This window comes from Polypterus senegalus, chromosome 10 (assembly GCF_016835505.1).
Source record: "Polypterus senegalus isolate Bchr_013 chromosome 10, ASM1683550v1, whole genome shotgun sequence".
NCBI classification, from domain to species: Eukaryota; Metazoa; Chordata; class Cladistia; order Polypteriformes; family Polypteridae; genus Polypterus; species Polypterus senegalus.
Genome location: NC_053163.1, coordinates 81,296,866 through 81,320,175, shown reverse-complemented (window position 1 = coordinate 81,320,175; position 23,310 = coordinate 81,296,866). Strand labels below are relative to the sequence as shown.

Here is a 23,310-nt window from a genome sequence, read left to right as displayed (position 1 = left end):
TCATATTTCCGCACAATTTCCTTTTTCGTTTCGATTGTGATCGCTGTTTCTCAAGTTAATAATGACAGTAGTCAAGCACTCAGTTCAAAGCTGGCCATGTTGTGAACTGCTGTTATAATACACTCCAAAGCAAGCTGGTGTTGACTCAGCCTGAATACATCATCATGTGCCACGCCAGCCCGCTAGCTAACATCCCTTAATAATCGCTTTCTTTACCTTCGTTACTTTCTTTTCCTTCCTTAGCAATTATGCGTCTTGCTTGCCATGGTCTTAGTGAATTATATATATAGATAAATCACTGCACTGACCGAAATTACGTCCACAAACACATGTATCTGGGCTCCGACTGACGCTTACGAACGCTCGGCTGTTTGTTTACAATCGCACAAGCGGATACACGTGACCGCATTCGGGTCGTAATGCAAGATGTTGATCGTAAATCAAAACACAAATTTTGGTCGTAAATCAAGTTGTTCGCATGTCAAGCCGGTCGTATGTCAAGGGTCGACTGCATTTGTTTCCGATTGTATCACCGTTTCAGAGGGGTTTCGGAGTAGTGGCTGCTTCTCCCTGGTGTGCATTCAGCCCCCCTTTTCACAACGGCGCATAGCACCTTTGAGGAGGGAAGGGATTGGCAAACAAAGTGGGCAGGGGTCGACGCGTCCTAGTCTTCATGAATAAATTCTTTTCACCTTCCTGCATTGCCTTCAGTTTAAAATAATAAACATGCATAAAAGATGGTAAAATTCAGATTAATTTAACTGCACTGTGGCAACACCTAATGGGAGCAGCCGAAAGAAGAAGAAGAAGACAAATATAAAAAGCAAATTGAATACTGTATGTTGATTTTTTTTTTTAAATTGAAGGAGCAAGATGTACATGAAGTCTGAATTCAATGTAACTTGCTTTTGTTTAATTCTCTTCACTGAATACAAGCTCAGGTAATCCTTTAAGGGTAAAATAGAAAACTTTGCCACATTTGCGTACATTGACTCGCATATCAAGGTTAACAAACTAAAACCAATGTCAATGTCAACAATCAATTCATTCCAATGTAAATTCTCATTGTCATATGGCCAGTTGATGATGAAAGAAAGCTGAAAAAAATAATTAAGGAGACAAGTAAACTTATGGAATAGTTCATGGTGATTAGTAAGACGGCAGAATCACAGTTTTTGGCTACCCTTACAGTGGGCTAATATCATAAGCATCTGCTAAAATTCACAACAATATAAACTGTAGCAAAATGAGAGTTCAGTACATGCAGCATACTAAACATTTAGTCACCGTTGTTGTTATTCTTTCAGTGTGCTTGGTTACATTTACATCATTGTGTCATTTACACCTGAGGTTGATCATAAAGTCCCTCTGACACCATCCTTGTTCATCAACTAGAAAAAATAGCCCCATTGCTCCAGTTATGTTTAGTTTAAAGTGCCTCCTTGCACATTGGCCACTGAAGTTTAAAAAAATAAGATGATGTACTAATTAAAAAGGCTTGCACGTAATTTGTTTACATGGCTGGGTTTTTTTATTATTATTTAATTGCATGCATAACTAACAAGAATTATGTTTTTAATATATTGCTGAATGTTCTATTTTTATTAAAATAAATATATACTTTAGTGTTTACAACAAGAAGAAAAATTATTTTCTTTAATCTATTCTTGCTGGTTTTTTTTCTGAATCAAAAACACTGTAAAATGTGACATTAAAATTATACCTTGTTATTGTTATTAATTCTAGCCATTTTTCTGGGTTCTTTCCGGATGCCTTATGAAGAGATCAGAAATATCATTCTGGAGGTTGATGAGGAGAGGCTCAGTGAATCACTAATCCAGGTAAGAGACTTTGTAGGAGGGCTGTGCTGTAGTAAATGATACTGGTGGCGAGAGAGTAAATTATAAACCTTTCGCTCTAGAAGGTCAAAGTTTCCACTAAGTGTGATGAAGCCCTGCAGCCTTTCAGAAACAAATGGGACTTGAAATCATTTGGCAACACTAAGCATTGAGAAACATCACTTGGCAAGTCCAAAAACAAGGCTTAGTCACATTAGCTTTATTTTTTCCCCTTCTCACTTAAGAACATTTTTTTTTTATTATTTATTTTTTTTTCTCTGGGAAATGTTAATTGCAAACAGAGTAGGCTGTTTGAGATTGGAAAAGTGTACAGCAAGTGGGTGTCATAAAGTTGGCTTTAGCTAACAGTATGAGTTGTTAATTTATTACCTCTTATTTATCTTTGCTTAGCAAATTTACCCAGCTCAGTGTGAGTGTGTGTGTGTGCGTGCGTGTGTGTGTGTGTGTGTGTGCGCGTGCGCGTGTGTGCTCTGTCTGCCTATGAATGAAACAGGCACTGAATGTGTTTTGGTAAGCAAAGGGCCCAAAAGTTTAATGCTTGTTCTTTTGAAGTGCACTCTGGAGAGCAAGTTGTAGATACTACTGTATATTCCTTCTTATCCCTTACTAGGTCATTGTAAATAATGCACAGAAAATAAGTGTCAGTTATTTTAACTTTTATGAACATTAGTCTTTGGCTCAACCATTATTTAAAGGCACTGCAAAGTGTAATTAATTTTTTTTTTCAATTACACATAAATAACTGCTTGTTGAATTTCTGTTCACATCAAATAACAACTTTTATCCATTTATGCATTTTTGAGTCTTTTCAGGGTTTCTGAGCCCAGGGTGTATCCTGACACCTAAGGCTAAGAGGCAGGAGTTAACTATTATGAATTTGTAGGTTTATAGTTTATTGTATTTTGAATGTTGTCTTTACATTCATTTTCTCTCATCCTGAACTCGGTTCTTTTATTTTGTCCTTTAGATTTTGTTTCATTATAGCTAATGTTGTTTTCACATTTTTTGGTTTTTGTTATCAAGTATGCTGTTTTGTTTTTTCTGGGCACAAACATTTGGAGAAGGTATGACCTCTGTTGCTGCCATGTCACCTTTGTGACCTCATCCTCTGGCAGTTTTTTTAAGATGATGGCGCACTGCATTCAGCATCCAAGATTTTGGATTTAAAAACAATCTGACTTCATGAGTGATTTGTGGTTATTTAAAGGCAGGCAGAATTTTGACTTCCTTTCTTTTCAGAACATTTTGTGTTTTATGATGATCAAACCTTTTGACTTTCTGGTTTTGACCCTGCCACCTTGTAAGACTTTGCCTTTGTCTTGCCTTTAATGCCTTCATCTGTGGGTCTTTCTGCAAATATTAGTCTTTTTAGGATGTGATTTATTTGCTTCCATTTAATCAAAATACTAACATTGAATGAAATGCCAGTCCATGAAGTAAAGCTTCATTTTCTTTTTCTTTTTTAAATTTTGGCAGTATGGAAATTAGTTAATAATTAGTTGGCAAATAGTAAATCTTTAATATGAATACAGTATATCTGTTTAATTCAATTTGATTACTTCTGCATATTAAGGTGACACATTGCTGTCTCAATACTATAAATCCTGCTCTTTGTCACTATTTGTCTTGAGTTTGCACATTCTCCCTTTGTCAGTGTTGTTTTTTCTTCAAGTTCGTCAGGATTCCACTAACATCCTAAACAAATGGTAGTTCATATTTGTCCTTCTGCAAGTGAATGGCTACAGCTAATTACTGGATTCTGCTTTACATCCAGTCTTGTGGTATAGTCTCTGGCCTTTAGGGCATGGATAGCTGAATTTAGTAGGTTGAATTAACTCCCAAGGACTGTGTTTCTAATATGGTTGCAAGGAACACTGGAACACCTCAAGGAACAATCCTGTCTCCTTTACTCTTCACTCTGTACACCTTAGACTATAAATATAACCTCAAGTCTTGTTACTTGCAGAAATTCTCAAATGAATCTCCACTCTTGGGGTGTATTGATAAAGATGATGAGACAGAGTATAGGAGTCAAGTGGAGAAGCTTATTTCTTGGTGCAGAAAAAAAAGTCTGTAACTTAACATCAACAATACCAAAGAACTGGCTAGTCACTTGCAATGCATGAAACAGCCTCTATGTCTGTTCACCATTTAGGGAGGTAAAGTAGAGGTTGTCCACTACTACAGGAACTTGGGGGTCCACATCATTGACAGGTTGGACTGGTCTCGTAACACATAGGAACTATATAAGAAATTGCAGAACAACCTCTTTATTCTTATGAGTCTGCATTTTTTAATGTGGCAAATGACATCCTTCACATCTTCTACAACTCTATGATGGCCAGTGCAGTTTTCTGTGCTGTGGAGTAGCTTGGCTGGTAACCAAATCAGCAAGGTAATAAAAGGGCAGGCTCAGTTTTAGGACCCTTTAGAGATAGTAGCAAAGGAGCGAGTTAAAACAAAGCTACTGCCATTATGATCAACGCTGCACATCCTCTCTCTGACACACTAACACTGAGTACGTACAGCCTTTGAGTTATTCAACCAAAGTGTGACAAGAAACGCAACTGGGGCTCCTTTATACCAACAGCAACATAACTTTATACCACCTCACTGGCACTGTGACAGCCAAGTCAGTAGTTTTCTTTTGTTTTAGTCACTCTGGTGTGAGCTCAGACTTCAGACTATAGTATATATTTATATTATTTATTGTTTTTTTAAATTATCTATTTATGTATTCATTTATTTAAAGAGCTTCTATAGAAAGTAAATTATCTATCTATCTATCTATCTATCTATCTGTCTGTCTATCTGTCTGTCTGTCTGTCTGTCTGTCTGTCTGTCTGTCTGTCTGTCTGTCTGTCTAACTAATAACAGGATGAACAGACACACACCTGAGTCCACAGTATACTCTTTTATATTTGCATTTATCATTGGTCCATTCATTTTGGCCTTCGAGTCTTTTCGGCACAGGTCTTGCTTTAATTCTATTTATTGAAACATACACAGTGCCTATTAAACACTTCCATCCATCATGCAACATTGAGTCACAGTGGGTTTAATTTTGTTTTTCTGAAAAGTGGCCTCAATTTGATTGCATAAGATTTTATGTCCTTCAGGTCAGTATTTAGCAGATGTGTGGACTCTGCAATTTTCCCCATTGTTCTTTGCAAGCTCTGTCAGGTTGCACGAGGATCATGAGTGAACAGCGTTTTTTCAAGTCTGGCCACAAATTCTCAATTGGATTGTGATCTGGACTTTCCTGGACATCAACATTGTTGTTTTTAAGCCACTCATATGTAACTTGGACTTGGACTTGCTTGGGTTCATTGTCTTACTGGAAAACAAATATTCTCCCAAGGGGCAGGTTTCTTGCAGACTCAGGTTTTCATCAAGGACTTCTCTGTTTTTTGCTCCATTTATTTTGCCCTCTACTCATACAAGCCTTCCAGGATCTGCTGCAGAGAGGACTCTCCACAGCATGAAGCTGCCACCACCGTGTGTTTTGTATGAATGGTGTGTTTTTGATAATGTGCAGTGTTTGGCTTAGTCTGATCATCAAAAAGCTCAATTTAGGACTCATCAGACCATAAAACCCTTCTTCCAGCTGACTACAGAGTCTCCCATGTGCCTTCTGGCAAACTCCAGTCGAGATGTCAAGTGTATATTTTTAAACAGTGACTTTGTCTGTGCCACTTTCCTGTAAAGCTGTGACTGGTGACACACTTGGGCAGTGGTTGTTGTATACACAGTCTCTGCAATCCAACACACTGTAGCTTGTAAATCATTCAGTCATCATGGATATCTTGGTGGCCTCTCTCACTACTATTCTTCTTGAATGATCACTCAGTGTTTGTGGATGGCCTGCCCTGGTCAGATTTATAGCCGTGACATACTGCATTTTTTAATTAATACTCGATTAAACCGTATTCCAAGGGAAATTCCATGCCTTACATATTTTCTCGTATCAATCTTCTCTCTTTTGCTACTGAGTTGTTTGGACTGTTTTTTTGTCTTCATCGTGTAGATTAGGCTACAATACTGTCACACCAAAAGCCAACTGGCTGCATCAATGGGGACTGAGATTTGTCACATTACTTATGCAATCAGTTAATTTGTGTTTTGTATCTATAATTACCTTTTTACCATTGTGCAGAGGTCTGTTTTAACTTTCACGTTACACAAACTTGACACAAAAATGTCAAGTTAAATCCATTGTGATTCTTGTTTCATAAAAATAAAATGTGAAAATTCCCAAGGGGCTGCATATCTTTTATAGTGACTGTATGTATGTTTATGGTAGCTTAGCTGGTAACTTTTGTTAACTAAAACAGCCACAACAAGGATTTTTATTTATTTTGTTTTTAGTGTCAAGAGTAAGATTTCATAAGCACATACAGAGAAGTTTAGCATTTGCAGTGCTACTGCTATTAATACAGTCTGTCATGGATTCTGTCACGGCCTTGTGAGTCCTGTTTTTGATGAACATTATCTTCCTGTCCAGACTAAAGCTTGAAACCTAGAAATGTGTTAATTATTTTGACTTCCATGTCTCTTCCTTTTCTAGGTATAAATTATAGGGAATGCAATAAATGTTCTTAATATTTTTTATGTGTAAAATCTCCTCTGACAAATCTATTTCTTTTGTCACCCTTGTCAGTCACTGTAGGACTGGTTTTAAGCCGCTGTAATGATTTTATAATCATATAGCTGAATGTCTTATTTTTTTTACTTTTCCATCAGCAATGGGTCAAGTTCAGACAGCTGTGAAACCAGGAAGACAAATCTAACATTAAGAAGTGTATGTTTTTTATTTCCAACATCATGTTAATTTACTTTCTGTTCTGGATGAGTTTCATCACTTGAAATGTGAAAGAAATGAGAAAACTAGTGGAACTTTTGATGTGAACTAATTGTCTACTGAACTTTTCTTAGCTAAGCATGTAATGTTGTGCTCAGGTCCTGTGAAGGTATACGACAAGAAGAATATGTAACTTCAACCAGAGTGAAAAGCTAACGCTTCATCATAGACAATCCTATACTTGCAGGTAGTGTTTATATTTGTGACCTAACGTATACTGGCTTTACACACTCTGAGTCTACTGTAGTGTGCAGTGGCATCGGGCTCTCATAACTCAACTAATTAGCTGCAATCAGATACTAACATACAACCAGAGGTGTGAATTTGCCCCACTATTGTCTACGGTGGGCTCCAGCCTTGTGCCCAGTGCTTCTGGGACAGGCTGTGGCTTCTTGTAACCTGGAAATGTTTTAGGATGTTCATGCATGGATAAATAAATGGTTTTCATAAGTTTTCAAGTTACTTTTTGCTTCCTGTTTCAGCTGCAAACATTGGAAACTTAAAAACTATTTACAAATTGTGATTAAATTTAAATAAAATTGGACAACAACATAGTATTTATTGAAAAATCTATATTTTGGCTGTGGAGAAGTACTGGTGAAGTTGGTAGCTGTAATATCAGTGCCTTTGTTCATTTGGTGCATAACAACTATAAAACTGTAACATATGTAACATTTTTTTAAAACTGCTTAACCCAGTTTCAGGCTCTGGATGGCTGGATGCAACAAGGCCCAAAATGGGTCAGTACATGGCGTCCGTGCCCACACTCGCAATTGCACCAGACCAATTTAGAATTTGCCTATTAACCAAGTTAAAGCTTTCAAGGTACTTGTGCAGCTGTTGGCATCTTGCCTGGAGTGTTCAGAACACAAGCACATTAGAGCACCGCGAGTGTGACTTCGAATTAGGATTTACTGAGAACCTGCTTGTTTACATTGGATGTGCACACCACACTAGCAGTACTGCTGTCTGACTTGATCTGAACTAAACTGCACTGCCTACTTGCTATATCGGAATTATTAGAGAACACCCATGCAAGCTGCCTATTGTTATGCTGCATACACTAGGAAAACATTGTTTTTTGTTGTCAGCTATTTAGATATATTTTTGTTTAACATTACCAATGTCTTTCATCTTATTCTTCTTTCGGCTGCTCCCGTTAGGGGTTGCCACAGCGAATCATCTTCTTCCATATCTTTCTGTCCTCTGCATCTTGTTCTGTTACTACCATCACCTGCATGTCCTCTCTCACCTTCTCTTAGGCCTTCTTCTTTTTCTCTTTCCTAGCAGCTCTATCCTTAGCATCCTTCTCCCAAAATACTCAGCATCTTTCCTCTGCACATGTCCAAACCAACGCAATCTCGCCTCTCTGACTTTGTCTCCCAGCCGTCCAACTTGAGCTGACCCTCTAATGTACTCATTTCTAATCCTGTCCATCCTTGTCACACCCAATGCAAATCTTAGCATCTTTAGCCCTGCTACCTCCAGCTCTGTCTCCTGCTTTCTGGTCAGTGCCATTGTCTTTACCCCCTATAACATAGCTGGTCTCACTACCGCCCTATAGACCTTCCCTTTCACTCTTGCTGATATCTGTCAGTCACAAATCACCCCTGACACTCTTCTCCACCCATTCCACTCTGCCTGCACTCTCTTTTTTACTCTCTTCCACAATCCCCATTACTCTATACTGTTGATCCCAAGTATTTAAACTCATCCACCTTCGCCAGCTCAACTCCTTGCATCCTCACCATTCCACTGACCTCCCTCTCCTTTATACACATGTATTCTGTCTTGTTCCTACTGACTTTCATTCCTCTCCTCTTTAGAGCATATTTCCACCTCTCCAGGGTCTCCTCAACCTGCTCCCTACTATCGCTACTAGTGATGAGCGAGCACCAAAGTGTTTGGGTGTTCGGTCCAAACACATTGCTCTGAAGAGGGGAAGGTGCCTGGTCCATTGGAAAAGGTCAGAAAGTGACAGAAACACCACCCAAATGGACCAGGAACAGCATGGGGACAATGTCTGGATGCATCTTTTACTCCAAAGTCGCTGCTGGGAACCAGTTTGTCCAAGTTGTACGCCACTTTTACAGACTGACAAAAACACACTCAAAACCCCCCAAAAAAATCAATTTTACAGGAAAAATAACGCTCTAAAACATTATATGCCAGTGCCTGCAGGTGAGCTGACGCTCTAAAACATTATATGACAGTGCCTGCATATATAGCCCCCGATGACGTGTTCCGGCCAGCCAATCACTGTAATGCCAGCACCTGACATGGCTATTGGCATTATAGTGAGGGCAGTACTTACCTGCCCCTTGATTGGCTGTCTCCAAAGCACGAAACGTGCGGGGCGGAGACTTGAGCATGGCGCACAAGCATATGTGGTGCTTGTTTGAGTAGCGCCATGCTCCGAGCATAGCAATGCTCAAGCCGAACACATGTTCGGCCGAGCATGCTCGCTCATCACTAATCGCTACAGATCACAATGTCATCAGCAAACATCATAGCCCTGTCTAATCTTGTCTGTTAACCTGTCCATCACCATTGCAAATAAGAAAGGGCTCATGATGTAATCGCACTTCCACCTTGAATGCATCCGTCATTCCTACTTCAGACCTCACTCACCACTGTCACACTTCCCTCGTACATATCCTGTACAATTCTTACATACTTCTCTGCCACTCCCGACTTCCTCATACAATACCACAACTCCTCTCGAGGCACCTGGTCATATGCTTTCTCCAGGTCCACAAAGACGCAATGCAGCTCTTCCTGGCCTTCTCTATACTTCTCCATCAACACCCTCAGAGCAAACATCGCATCTGTGGTGCTCTTTCTTGACATGAAACCATACTGCTGCTCACTAACCATCACCTCACTTCTTGACCTAGCTTCCACTACTCCTTCCCATAACTTCATGCTGTGGCTCATCAATTTTATCCCCCTGTAGTTACTACAATGTCTTTCATAAATGTTAAAAATGACTTTCAGGCTGCTAAATATAAAAATCTCAAAAATGTGATCTTTAAAAAAAAAAAAAGGTGTTCCACCTAGACACATGCTGTAGTGTATTTAGCCATGCAATTAAGAATTTGGAGATTTACAGTACATTATCATGCTAATCTTGATGCTATGCTTATTTGAGAGTTCCGTAATACAGATCACTTCTCTTTAAATCAGAGTTATTGTGTATATAGTATTTACAGTATACTGATTGTATTTATACTGATTGATTCTTCTTTCTATGCAGTACATATATATAGAAGCGAAGGTCTGTGATACAGTTTGCTTATTTGTAGTTAGAGATCCACAAAGGGGGAAAATGAGTTATCATCAGAGGAAAATGAATAGACATACAGGAATCAAAGGCAATATATAACAAGTGTGGTTGGGTTGGGGTTAATAAGGTAGGGTTCGCAAGGTGTTGGTCATAAAGTCTGTTTTATTATTTGGATGTTCTTCAATAATAAAACAGACTTTATGACCAACACCTTGTGAACCCCACCTTATTAATCCCCTTCCTTACAACCTAAGAAAGCAATATGAATATCTGGTCTTCAAAAGTCAGCTCTTCTATGCTTTCTCAAGTTTTCCGCTAATCCTCTTAAAAGTCTCACAAATGCTTCATATTAGTCAGCGCAGATCTCGGCCCTTGAGACTGTAGATTTTTTAGTAACTTGGCCCTGATATATTTAAATTCCCCTAAGTACATTCATGAAGATTAGTGCACAGTATATACTCATATGTCAATAATGTCTCTAATGGTGTATGTATTATATATTTAATCAAATAAAAACAAATAGTAACGAAATGCATATTATAATCCATATCTTTAAAGTGTCTCAATGCACCTTTTGTTAGTCAATAAATATAGTACATCATAATTCAAAACCTTCTAATGCTGACAAACTTTACTATTCAAGAGTTTTCAGGCTGCCATGGGATCTTTTTTTGTAAAAATCTGAAAACTAAGATTTAACTAACTTCATTGTAATACTGTGAACTACCCTGTTAAGTACTTGGTTCTATCTGTTAACTGTTATTAATGTAATATATATGCTTTCTAGCCTCTGTAGAAATACAGTGAGTGCTTCTTGGCATTTCTGCTCATCCAGGATAATGGAGATAGCATCCAAAAATAAATTAAAATGGCATGCTTTTCACTAAAACACAGATATAGAAAGGAAGAGTGTAAAATGTCAGAAAAAGTTCATCAAATGCTGCTGCTTCTCCTAGCCTATAGATTGTTTTCCTGTATGCCATTTTGGGGATAGGGACTGACCCTCTTTCCCATCGCTAGTCTGTCTTCATCTTTGGCAGCCGGCCCCCAGCCAATCTCAACTCCTGCCACTAGACTTATTGTTCAAATGAAGGGGGTGATTTTTTTAACATTACACAGAGTTTACGTCTGGGTCCTCTGCTGGAGTCACTTTCAGGCTCAGCGGTGGGCCCATGAATTCTTAGGATTTCCACAGAATGTCCTCTTGTGTTCCCAAAAACCGCTGCACCTGTAAGAACTACAAAGCCTTATGGGGATCAACAGTTTCTATCACAGCTTTTGGGCCAGCAGTTCATCTGAATTTCAAACACTGCCTCTGCTATCCAGTGTGTAAGAAGTGTTCTCCTGTGAGCTCCCCATGGTGTCCATATACATTATTCCAGGGATGCAAAATACATCTTTTATATTTACTACAACTGACAGTTGCTGTTTGTCGGCACAATGAATGCTGGATCGTTACTGTCTTGATGGGTCTTGACAGACCAATTGCACTAATGTTTCATGTTGGCATTACAACCTAGGTAAGCCCTTGCCACCCAGGTGCCACTTTACAATGTGTAAAATTTATATTTGGCAGATGTCAGTCAGTGTTCACTTCGCAGTATTTTAAAATTAAAATGTGTGTCATCTCTGGGTTGTTGGCTTTTTAACTTTGTTCTGAGTTTGCTTCTTTTGCTTGGCAATAACATCATGAGGAATCAGTAGTTTTGTTTTTGGTAAAATTTTCTATTGATGTAAAGAATAATTTGTGGAGAATTAACATGAAAATACAAAAGTCATTGTTTTTTTTTTGTTTTTGCTTTTCTTTACTTGTTTTTTTATGAAGGGCATGACAGAATTACCAAGTACTTCAGGCGCACAGGACTTTATACAAATGATGTACTATACTGTGCATCCCCCTCTCTGTCTCTATCTGTGAAACACACTTGATGTGCCTTTCTTTGACACATAACTGCTTAACATATATTAAAGCTGATTGTCTCTCTATATCCAGAATTATGCTTTATCACCATGTGAACAAGATTTACAGATGTCAGAACTCAGAAGCTGTTTGTGCTCTTTGATTAAATATGTTCTTTAGTAGTTACTATCTAAGATTTTCAGCATAACCAAGGCAGAAATGTAATCTTGCCATTACGTCCTTACTTTACAAGCTTAATATTAGTCACTAGCAGTTAACTGAGTGCCACAATTGAAAGAGATGTTGGTCTTTTTGAAGTAGGTCATTGTGCCATCTGTCTCAAGCTTACGATTGTCATGTAAGTTTATCTTATTTGTGATGAGTTCACCTTACATTTTTCAGATTATTTGACGTACACACATGTGACAGTGGACTGTGCCTTGTCATGGCACATGCCAGAGCTTCTGCTTATGATTATTTATCATTATTCTGTATAAAATAAAGAAATGCTTTTTAGCAATGTACCCAATAAAAGCAGAATCTGTACGCCCCTAAATTAAATTTTACATTTCCCATTCATGAATTTTATTCAGGAAAGATATTTTTAATACAGTATTAAAGCAGAAAGGCAGTGTTATTAAAATATAAGCATGTACAGAGAAGCTCAAGGGCTTCAAAAGGCATTGTTTTTACTTTCTTTTGCCTTTAGCATCTTCGCCAGCCTGCTTTAAGATGCTGAGAGTTTCGACCCTCAGCTTTGTCACAGTTAAGAGTCTCAGTGTAGGCAAGGTGAAAAGGACGAACACCCAGTAAAAGCATTTAAAACTGTCAATTAATCATGTCCCAGAGCAGGGGCTTTGCATTTCTGCTTAAGGACTAACAAAACCTCTCTAGTCCACATTCATGTCTTTGTAATACATGTCATAGCTTTTTCATGTCATATTGATGTTCGTTGTTCTAAATTTCAGGGTTGTTTCTCGATTGGCAGTTTGCTTTGAATAAGTTTCTGGGGAAAGGCTTAGAACTGGTTGCGTCTTATATTTAAAGGCACCTTCTCCTTGTAGCTAAGCCATACAGCTGCCTCTTCTGAACCGAGCCCCTCGCTGAAAAGACGATGACTGACTTTGTCAGTGACAGCCGGACATGTTAATAAAAGAAAACAGAGGGGGAAAAAATGTAAGACTTTAAGCTCATTGCTGGCCTGCAGTAGCTGATTTAAGAATCCTTTCTCTTTTGTCCAAGGATTTGGAATATTTGTGAGTCCCCTGGCACTCCATCTCCTCAGGGTAGTTTAAATGAGATTATCTGGGAACTAGTAGTATGCCTAGTCTTCATACCATACAACTTTAGGTACTGCCTGATTTTATTAAATAAACACAAGAATATCATGATAACCGTCATATTAAAATGTTTGAAAGGCAAGGTGATATGATTGATAACATTTTAGAGAGAGACTTCATTAGGCTCAATGTTGCTTTTAATGAAATCAAATATCCATTACATTGTTGGTTAAGGTTAATGGAGAAAATAATGGCTTCTTAAAATGCGTTGATGTGCAGATAGACTCTCTTTTAAAATGGTGATTAAAGTGTCCACATATGTTCAGTTATACAATAATTGACAATAATAATCAGAGTTTTCATACATTCCACTTATAATCGCTTCTCTGGTAAGCTGTTGCATGGAGGCATAACATTTTCTCTGGGGTTATTACTCCAACAATCTGAGTCTAGACCATTTTAAACCCCATACAAGGTCCCCCCAACCACATCAAATCCCATTCCACTGTATGAGAGGAAGTGTTTCCGGTTATCCTTCTTAAATTCACATTCTTTCAGGTAACACTGATATTCTTTGTTAATGGTTTACCATTTAAGTAAAAGTTTTGTTTTTTTTTAGATTTACTACTGCGATTCCATTGGGAGTTGTGAGAAGCTGGATTTAAAAGCTAATAAAGTGTTTGTTGCTCATGGCTGAAAAGCTACCTTTTCTTTAGTGTGTTAGAGGTGAAAAAGTCTTTTTTTAACGTCCAGGCTACATTTGGCAAGTTTTCGCTGCAGGTAATTTAGTGCATCTTTAAAGGCTACTGCAAACTGACACATTCTGAGGAATCATTTTTATGAGAATATGCACCTTGTGTTGGACTGGAGAGTGCAGTGCTTCCAAGGTACACATCAACCTCATGTGACTCCAAAAATGTGTAAGTTGAAAAATAAATGGATGTCTATATCTAGCTTTTTTGTATTTCTGTCCAGAAATATTAATTCACAGTGCGCTCCCATTGGTACAATTTTTTTAAATGTGAAATATTTTCTATAATTGAAGGACTCATTGATACAGAATTCTGGATTCAAATCAAAGTCCAGTCATTGACTGAGGTACACTTGGACATTATCCCTGTGACTTCATGGGGTTTTCTCCAGATACTTTGATTTTCCTTCTATATTATATTATATTATATTATATTATATTATATTATATTATATTATATTATATTATATTATATTATAATGTCATAGAGAATGATTGATGGATCTAATCAAAATTGTTATGATATGAGTAAGTATGAGTGTGCCGTGCTTACTTGAACCCCAAATTAGGTTAGTTTCTGCCATCATAGACCAGATTTGGATTAAATGATATTATGATGGATACTTGTGGTTGAAGTTAACCCCAATCATGATTATTCCACTTTTTGATTATCAATCTACCTATATAATCCCCAATTTTCAGTAAGAGTGTGGCTTACTTTTATGGGTACATTCACAAGGCAGTTATCAGCCCTGGAACAGGCACTAGTCCATCATATACTACACTCATACATTTAGGAGGAAAACCACATGGATTTGATGTAAACAGAATACACCAAAGCAATGTCAGGGATTTGGGGCATCAGGAGTAACATTGCCCAATTTCTAATGAATGGACCTTTTAATTTTAAAATGCTCAGTATAGTATAGAACAACACTGGTGTGCATTCCTGTTCTTTGGTCCAATCAATGTTAAGGACTTCTTGCTCTGCCGGGCCTGGGACCACCAGAAGTGGTATAGTCAGAGTTTGGTCTTAATCCAGGTTATTCCAGAGTTCACAGAGGAAATATAATCAGGTGCTGTGTACACCCAAATTGTTCTCCCATGTCCCCTTCAATAGTGTCCACGACAGAGACATTATATCTTTGCGTTGACACAGAAGAACATTAAAAATTCACATGAGTCTTTGCCAGTTATTGAAGAAACTGGAGTCCAAGTGCTGTAATCCTGAAACGTTGTACTTGCTGCACAAGTAGCTAAAGAAGACAGAATACAACATACAGTAATTAAAAGTAAGAAAGTAGAGAATTAATTGGTGGATTTGGCAATTTTATTGTAGAGGGTTACAAACTGAAGAAAACTAGTAAATACTAATATACAGAACACAGAGCAGACAAAGCTAAGTCTAGTTTGACAGTGTACTTTAAGGTTAACCCTTTGTTGACCAAGCCCCAAAAATCCTCCAAGAAGTATCTTTGTTATTTTTGACTCTAAAGTACAGTGGTACCTTGAGATACAAGTGCCCCAACATACGAGTTATTTTGAAATACGAGCTGTCACTAGGTGGATTTTTTCCCTTGAGTTATGAGCCAAAATTTGAAATATGAGCCATCAAAGAGCTTGTCGCCGCACATTCCGAGAAACTGACGACGGAGGAGTTGACGGAACTATAGATGAAGCAACATACGGAGGTTCTGCAGGAGATTGGTATCACAGAGGAGCCAGAGGTGGAGGAGGTTATCTCTTCAAGTGAGATAATGGAAGTGTTGACAGTGTGGGAAAATGTTTCGGACTTTCTTGAAAAGAAACACCCTGAAAAAGTTGCAACTTTCAGAAACATTCTAAAGGGCAGGAAGAAACAAAGCTCCTTGGACAGGTTTCTATTGAAACGCCTTGTGAATGAAAGTGACGAAAACATGGCAAAAAAAGAAAAAAACTAGTGAAGAAGAAAATTAAGTTAAGTAAAAGTGAAGTGAAAGAAAAAAACATTACAATACGCTAATCGGCTCCGCCAACATCTGTTTATTTCTTTACATTCTCCTTTATGTATTAGGTTTTATTTTGTTTGTATACAATGTTTGTTCATTATAAATACATTTCCTTATGTTGAAAACATTTAACAGAAAATTGGGGTGGTTTTTTGGGGGCTGGCACGAATTAATCTCATTTCAATAAATTTCAATGGGGGAAATTGATTTGAGATATGAGCATTTCGACTTACGAGCTCGGTCACAGAAAGAATTAAACTCCTGTCTCAAGGTACCACTGTAGTAATATTTTATTCTATCATCAAGGTTTTATGTATCATTAGATTTAGCATCAATTCAGCTTTCCAATTATGACAGTTAAAGGGGCACTATGTAATATGCAATTGTGTAAATCTCAATTGACAAAAACACACAAAAATGTATTTTTTTTTACGTTTTAGGACATTTACATTTAGGACGTACAGCATTAATGAAATGAAATGAAATTATATAATATATATATATATTTTGTGTGTGTGTGTGCTCATAAATGTTACTGTAAGTCTGTACTTTTTATCACACCACCCTCAATCTGTTTTTGAATTCTTTTTTTTTTTTTTGCCACAGGGTATATCCTTGTAAAGCATTGATTGACTATACTATTATCAAGTGCTTTATAGCCTCTGATTTGGTACAAATTTAAGCTTTCTATTTATGTCTGACACTGTGCAAAAAAACATCAGACTGGATTGATATTACTATAAAATATAATAGGGAAAATAGTGATATTAAGACATTGAAAAACAAATATAGAAATATATTTTCATTGTGGGGAAAAATTGCAAACAGAATAAATGAATGATAATGTGAAAAACAAAATCTTTTTAAAACTATAAACGGTGACTGAGAGTCTGTACTTCTTTTCTTTACCTTCTTCCTGTGGTACTGTCCCTTAGTAGATTACTTACTACTTCGATAAGAACGCATAAACACTTGACACAGTGTATCATATGCATGTCTGCCATCATTTTGCAACTCCCTACTACTGTTGTGAACATTTTTTGCACAGTTTTAGTGTATGATATTGAGAAATCACCGAGTGTGTGTGTGTCCTGCGGTGGGCTGGTGCCCTACCCGGGATTTGTTCCTGCCTTTCGCTCTGTGTTGGCTTGGATTGGCTCCAGCAGACCCTGTGTTAGGATACAGCGGGTTGGAAAATGACTGACTGACTGACTGACCAAAGTAATCTTCAAAGCACGGCACTGATGCACGCACACTAGGCATGCTGGCATGGGAGACCCTGGCACTGCCTCAGAATGGTAGCCAAGTGTTTTCATTTCATCTGCATTCTGGCAAAACTAAGTATTCTATCTTGTTTGACAACATAAAAGTCTGTAAGTAAACCATTGGCTGATAAAAACATCAATTAATAAACTAGTTATAAACTGTTGTTGAAAGGATCAGCGTCTGATTTTGTATGAAATTTAAATTGTCTTTTTATATCAAGCTGATCTTTGATTTAAAAAAAAGAAGCTGAAAATAAATGTGTTGCCTGGTAAATGGAGATAGTGGCTTCAAATGTGATTTCCCCATCTGTAACACAGTAAAGAAACAAGTATTACATGTCTTTGGAAGTGGCTGATTTACAGTACCATTTTGACTTGAAAATGAAAATATCTTAATATCTACAGCCAATCTAAAATAAATAAAGGCAGACTAAATGTGTGGATACATAAACCAGTCAATCCGTTACAAGGGGGACAGGGACTATACCTTCTTATAGAGATTTGTCAGTAGTGACACAGCACATACACAAGTATGGCATGTCATTGGAAATAGGAGATTCTGTAGTTTTTCTGAATAATTGAAATTCTTGGAACTGTAATCTGATCTATAATAAAAATAATGAATTATCATAAGGTTGTGTTGAACTTGGCAGCTGTCTGGGCACTGATCATATTGTGCTATTTCCCCTAGCGCTGTCAAAATTGGTGTGATTTTGTTTTTCATAGTTTGTTTATGGCACAGGCGCTATGTGTCCACCATGCCACAATCATAGGTCCAGGACAAATGAATAAATCACATTGTGCCATGGAGATACAACCTAGGCAGATGCAAAGTGGTGCGCTAAGTGAAGTCAATGTCTACAACTTATACAGTACTTAAGGGAATGCCATTACAACCATCCCACTCAGCTTGTTTTCTGACTCTTTAGATCTGATCACAATTAGTTTAGCAAAGTTACTGTACTTGTCAAAAAAAAAAAAGACTTAAGTAAAGAAATAAGCAGAGAATATCAAATTAATGCCAGGAATGTACTAAAGCATTGGGGGATATGAACTGCGGCTTCACTGATTGTACTTTGTTACTGCTTTTTGAGACATGGGATGAAACAGTAAAAATGTCTGTATCTTTAAGAAATGCTTTCTCTGTGGTAGAGTTGTCAGTTGTTGTGGCCCTGGAGGCATACTTTTTCTGAATATCAGAGCAGTGTGTTTAAAAGTTTCATGTTGGGCGGTTTATTTAATATTACCCTTTTTCTTTTTCAAAAGGAAAGGCTAATGACTTAGAAGCGTTTTTCCTATTTATTCATGATTCATATATTTCTTCTCTAAATTTCATTTTAAAAGGAAAATGTTACTTGAAAAATGCCAGAAATCAAATGCAGTATATCACGGGCACTCGGCACTCATTATTTTGAATGTAGAAATATTTTGATACTTTAGTTTCACATATAAAAATCATTGACTGATTTATTTTGCTTTTAGACTGCAAACTGTCTGTCATACTAATTCTTTCTTACAATAGTGCCCATTAACTTTCATAAATGGTGAGAAGCCTCTAAGGTACTTTGGTTGTAGTATTCCTTTCCAGCTGCTTCCTTAAATTGTTTAACTGAAACAATTCCATTACTCCTCCCCTTTCCCCAGCAGATTTTGGTTATTGCTCAATCAATCATTCTTTGTTATATTGAGCCATTCTCTTACTGTCTATCAACACAAACCACATTCCATCATGCAGTAAATAACACATTTTAAGCATTATAAATAAATAAAAACGACTGCCAAGACCTGAGGCAAAAGGGCAAAACATTTGTGCATTAGAACACCATAAATATTTGCCCAGTATGTGTACATTTATGTACATTAATAAAATAACATACACATTCTTCAAGATTGATTTTAGAAAAGTCTCTTTAAATATATATTGCTGATTAGCACATGCAGTTAAACATAGCAGGCCAGAATGTGGCCATTTTAAATATGCTTCCTAGTGCTTCTGTTTTAAAGTCATACCTTATGTACAGTACATATACAGCAAAGAAACTTAACTGGTAGTAAAGTTAAAAAAAAAAAAAGGTAATTGAACTAATCATTTGGCACTCACTCTCGAATCTGTTTGTATTCTGTTTTTTTAACTATTTTTGTGTTTTCCTGAAAATATAAATCACAATTTATGATCACCAGGATGAGTGAACATGTGACACTCTGGGCCCACTATCACTTCCTCTGTTATCTCTCGAGTTTATTGGTACACTCACATATGGTAATTTACATTCTGTGTCTGCTCAGGAATTCACTCATGGTGAAGCCTCCCTCTCAAGTGATCATAATCCCTCAGGCAGCTGCAGCAATGGGGCATTTGGATTATAATAATGTTGATTTAATTATGGAAGAGCTCTTTCAGCCAAAGGAGAACTCCTTGTGGTTTAATGGCTGATCTGGTCTCTAACTTGTGAGCATTCCTCTTGCATACCATCAGACTCTGTAGCTGTCCCACTTTCAGCCTTGCTACATTCATTCTTCTCTTGAGTGAAACCTGGCAGTGGCACCATTTGTATCTGACTCAGGGTGGTGGTCCCCTTTCACCTGCTTGTCCTCTCTTTAGTACAGTAGTAGAGAGAAGCATGCCGTGTAATGCCAAGCCCCCAAGTTAAAGTCGTCTGCTGTCGTCTCAGGGAGGATGAGCAGCTTCAGCGTCACCTTGAGTGAAGAGAGACACATTATTTGTGTGTGGTTTGAAATATATTTTTCAATAGCAACATAAATAAGTAATGAAAACTGTAATATAAGACAAACATAGTTGTCAAACGTTTTTCTGTTTTAAGCAAAACCTCATAGCCACAGTGCTTTCTGTAAATAATGAAGCCCATAGTGGGACAGTAGTTTACATTCAGGATTATAAGCTGCACAATATAACTGCAAGATCTCATTTGAATGACTACTGCACTGTATAGATTTGAATTTACTGAACTGCGACACAGCTAACAGTAACAGTTATAACTTCACAATTTTTGCAGTATAGACAAAAGCCAGTTACTTTTGTGGACAGATATTTAAAGTGGATTTTTTTTTTCTTTGCACTTGTAATATTTGTGTTCTTTTAGTGTGGGACATGCAAACATTTAGTAAAGACACCAGTAATACATTTTTGGGAGAAGACTTCAGTTCATAGTGGGCTGCTATCAGACATAAGCACACGACAGTAGGTGCATTCTTTCCAAGATAATCAGTACATGTACTACCCTTCCCAAAAATGAAACTTCAAGTACTCCTCTTTAATGACTATAAAAACACCGTTGAGAACAGGGTCATTCTTGAGTAAAAGCAGCACATTATCTGTTTTGAAAGAACAAGAGTCCTTGTCTGTATTGCAGAAGGATTAATTCATATTAAGGTAATGATACATAATTTAAATAGAAAAATACAGAGATATGCAGTGATGGGGAAAAAGCACTGAAACAAAAACTGATAAAGTTCAGGTTCAGGGGTTTGTTTAAAAATAAATGTGGCTTTAAGTGACTAGCAGATAAATTTTAAAGTAGTCTGTATAGCAAAACGAAGACACAACAGTTTAGAATGTTAAGGTTGCTTCAGTGGTGCATTTGACAATTTTCCGACATGGTATTTATGGTAGTTGAATGTACAATGTTGCTCTAGCTGACAACCTCTGAACAACAAAGTTAGGCAAATTTTGTTCATTAGGCTTGAATTATATATATATATAATATATATATATTACATAATGCTCACCATTACATGCTATTTACACATGTAATTTCTGTTAAGTGATTTCAGTCCTGAAATGATCTAGTGCTCGTTTTTAGTTCAAAATCAAAATACACAAACAAAATTCTTTAATGAGGTCCCAAGATGCTTCAGACATATAATTTAAATGCATGTTTTATTAATGAAGATTTATAATTATTAAAAAGTAAAAGATGGAGAAAAGTATTAAAAAATCACATATTTTATTGCATACTCTAGACAGTGAGTTTCTTGAATTTTTTTATGATATATATATATATATGTGTGTGTGTGTACACTGTATGTGTGTGTGTGTACGGTGTATTCAGAAAGTGTTCAGGCTCCTTCACCTTCTGCACACTTTCATGTATTGTATTTTTAATTTTAAATGAATACATTTTCTATGTTTATTCATTGACCTATATTCAATACCTCTTAATGTCACAGTGAAAACATATTTTCCAAAAGGTTTGCAAATTTGTTAATAATCGAAAACTGAAATTTCTTATTCACACCAGTTTTCAGACCCTTAAATAGGTAGCTTTGTAGAAGCCCCTTTGGCATTAATCACAGCTTTGAGTCTTCTTGGGGAAGTCTCTACACACTTTACACACATGGATTTTGGCAGTTTATCCCAGTTTTCCTGGCAGATCCTCCAATACTCCATTAGACTGGATGGGAAGTGTCTGTAAACTGCCATCTTTCAGGTCTCTTCTCAGATGTTCTTTTTTGCTTGGGTTCGTTTGGCTGGGCCTCTCAAAGACAGTCAGCATTAAAATGGCTGTGCGCAGAGATGGGGGAGTCAGGTTAGTGTCAGTTGTTTGCTGGGGTCTCTTGCATTTCCATTGTTTGATGAATGTCTTTGCGTAACTAATCAATGTGAACAATAGGAAAAGATAGGATCTTTCATTCTTTTTAGTCTCCAATGTTATTACAATGGATGTGAACTCATCTGAAGAGAATCTTAGCACAGCCCTGCTTATGCAATGATGGGTGATTGCTAGCAATGTGAAATATTCTGTTGACAAAACATTCCTTATGGTAAACACCTGTAATCAGGGTGTCGTCGTTACCTCTTTCAATGGAGATCTCCAGGTAATTGATGCACTGGTTTATTTCTGTTTCCATAGTGAAATGGATTGCAGGGAATATTGCATTGTTGTGGTTATGGAAATCATTCAGCTAGTCACTTTGTAATATAAGAAATGTTTGTCAACATACCATATCCAAAGTTTAGGTGTGAACTGAGTTAGAGCCACATGCTAAATTAACCCAATATTAAGCCGGTTCATGCCAGAATGCGGATACAGTATACATTAGGAACTAACAACTTTTATTAGTATTTTGGAAATAAAAAAATGTAAAATATTAAATGTCATGCAGATAAACGAATATCTGCTGCTCTGTGTTAGCAATGCAACTCTTTAACAAATGACATCCCATGAGACCTTATGGTCAATATTGATATGAAATGTACCCATCACTTTCTTATTACCTATTAGACCCAAAAAAGTAACATAAATGACTAATTCAGTACCATGTTAGTTTTCTGGTTCATTTTATTCCACTTAAAGCTTGATTATGACACAGGGTCTGAAAATCTAAAAAGCTGTGTTCTTTTGTTAAACAACTACACAAAGTCCAGCCTTTCAGTTTTATATATAGTAAATCTACAAAATTATATAAAACAAATCTCTGAATTTATTCTTCTTTAATATGAATTTTTGCGATGTTGAAAAATTTAGTATAATATTATTCTTGCTATTACTTTGATATATTCCCTAATTTCAGCCTAACACTGTATTTGCAATACCTATACAAAATAGCAGGAAATTACACTCATGAACCCAAGAATGTGTGTTTTGAATTCAGTGACATTTTACTGTGAAAAGCTGGAGGTTAGAGAGCCTGGAAGAAAATATTTTATAAATGTGCATATAGCCAAGTCGACTGTGACAAAATGTTTTTATGAACTATAACAATGAATCTTTTGAAAAGTTTAAATAAACAGAAGGAACTGTTAATAACCCGAGGAAACAATAAATTTAACATCAAAAGGACTAAGACAATATCACTTTTGAAGAGTCACAATTTCCAGGAAAATATAAAAAGTAATGATAATCTTGGCTTACATTACATGTGACGTGTTGTCTTTTACACTACAGGGGATTTTTCAGTGTTTTTTTCCCAATAATAGGAATAATAAGGAAAGTAGAACTAACTAAACTAATTCCTTAATAAATTATCTTGGTTTCATAAAAAGTCAAACTGAAGTTACAAAAAAGTGAATAAATACAGACTACTATGACTACATACAATTAAAGCTAACATTTTACAATAAATTATTTAAAGAAAGGGACTCTAAACGGTCATGTTAAT

At 36.8% G+C, this 23,310-nt stretch overlaps 1 protein-coding gene across 8 annotated transcripts in view; it reads left to right on the top strand.

Annotated features, from left to right (window-relative positions):
• The window catches only part of diaph2 (diaphanous-related formin 2), a 1,278,655-nt gene that overhangs the window by 697,992 nt on the left and 557,353 nt on the right, over positions 1-23,310 (top strand). For all 8 annotated transcript variants that reach the window (XM_039766010.1, XM_039766009.1, XM_039766012.1 and 5 more), the window contains one exon: positions 1,747-1,841. In XM_039766010.1, the coding sequence (XP_039621944.1) occupies positions 1,747-1,841 (95 nt within the window). The remainder of the gene's footprint in view (positions 1-1,746; positions 1,842-23,310) is intronic.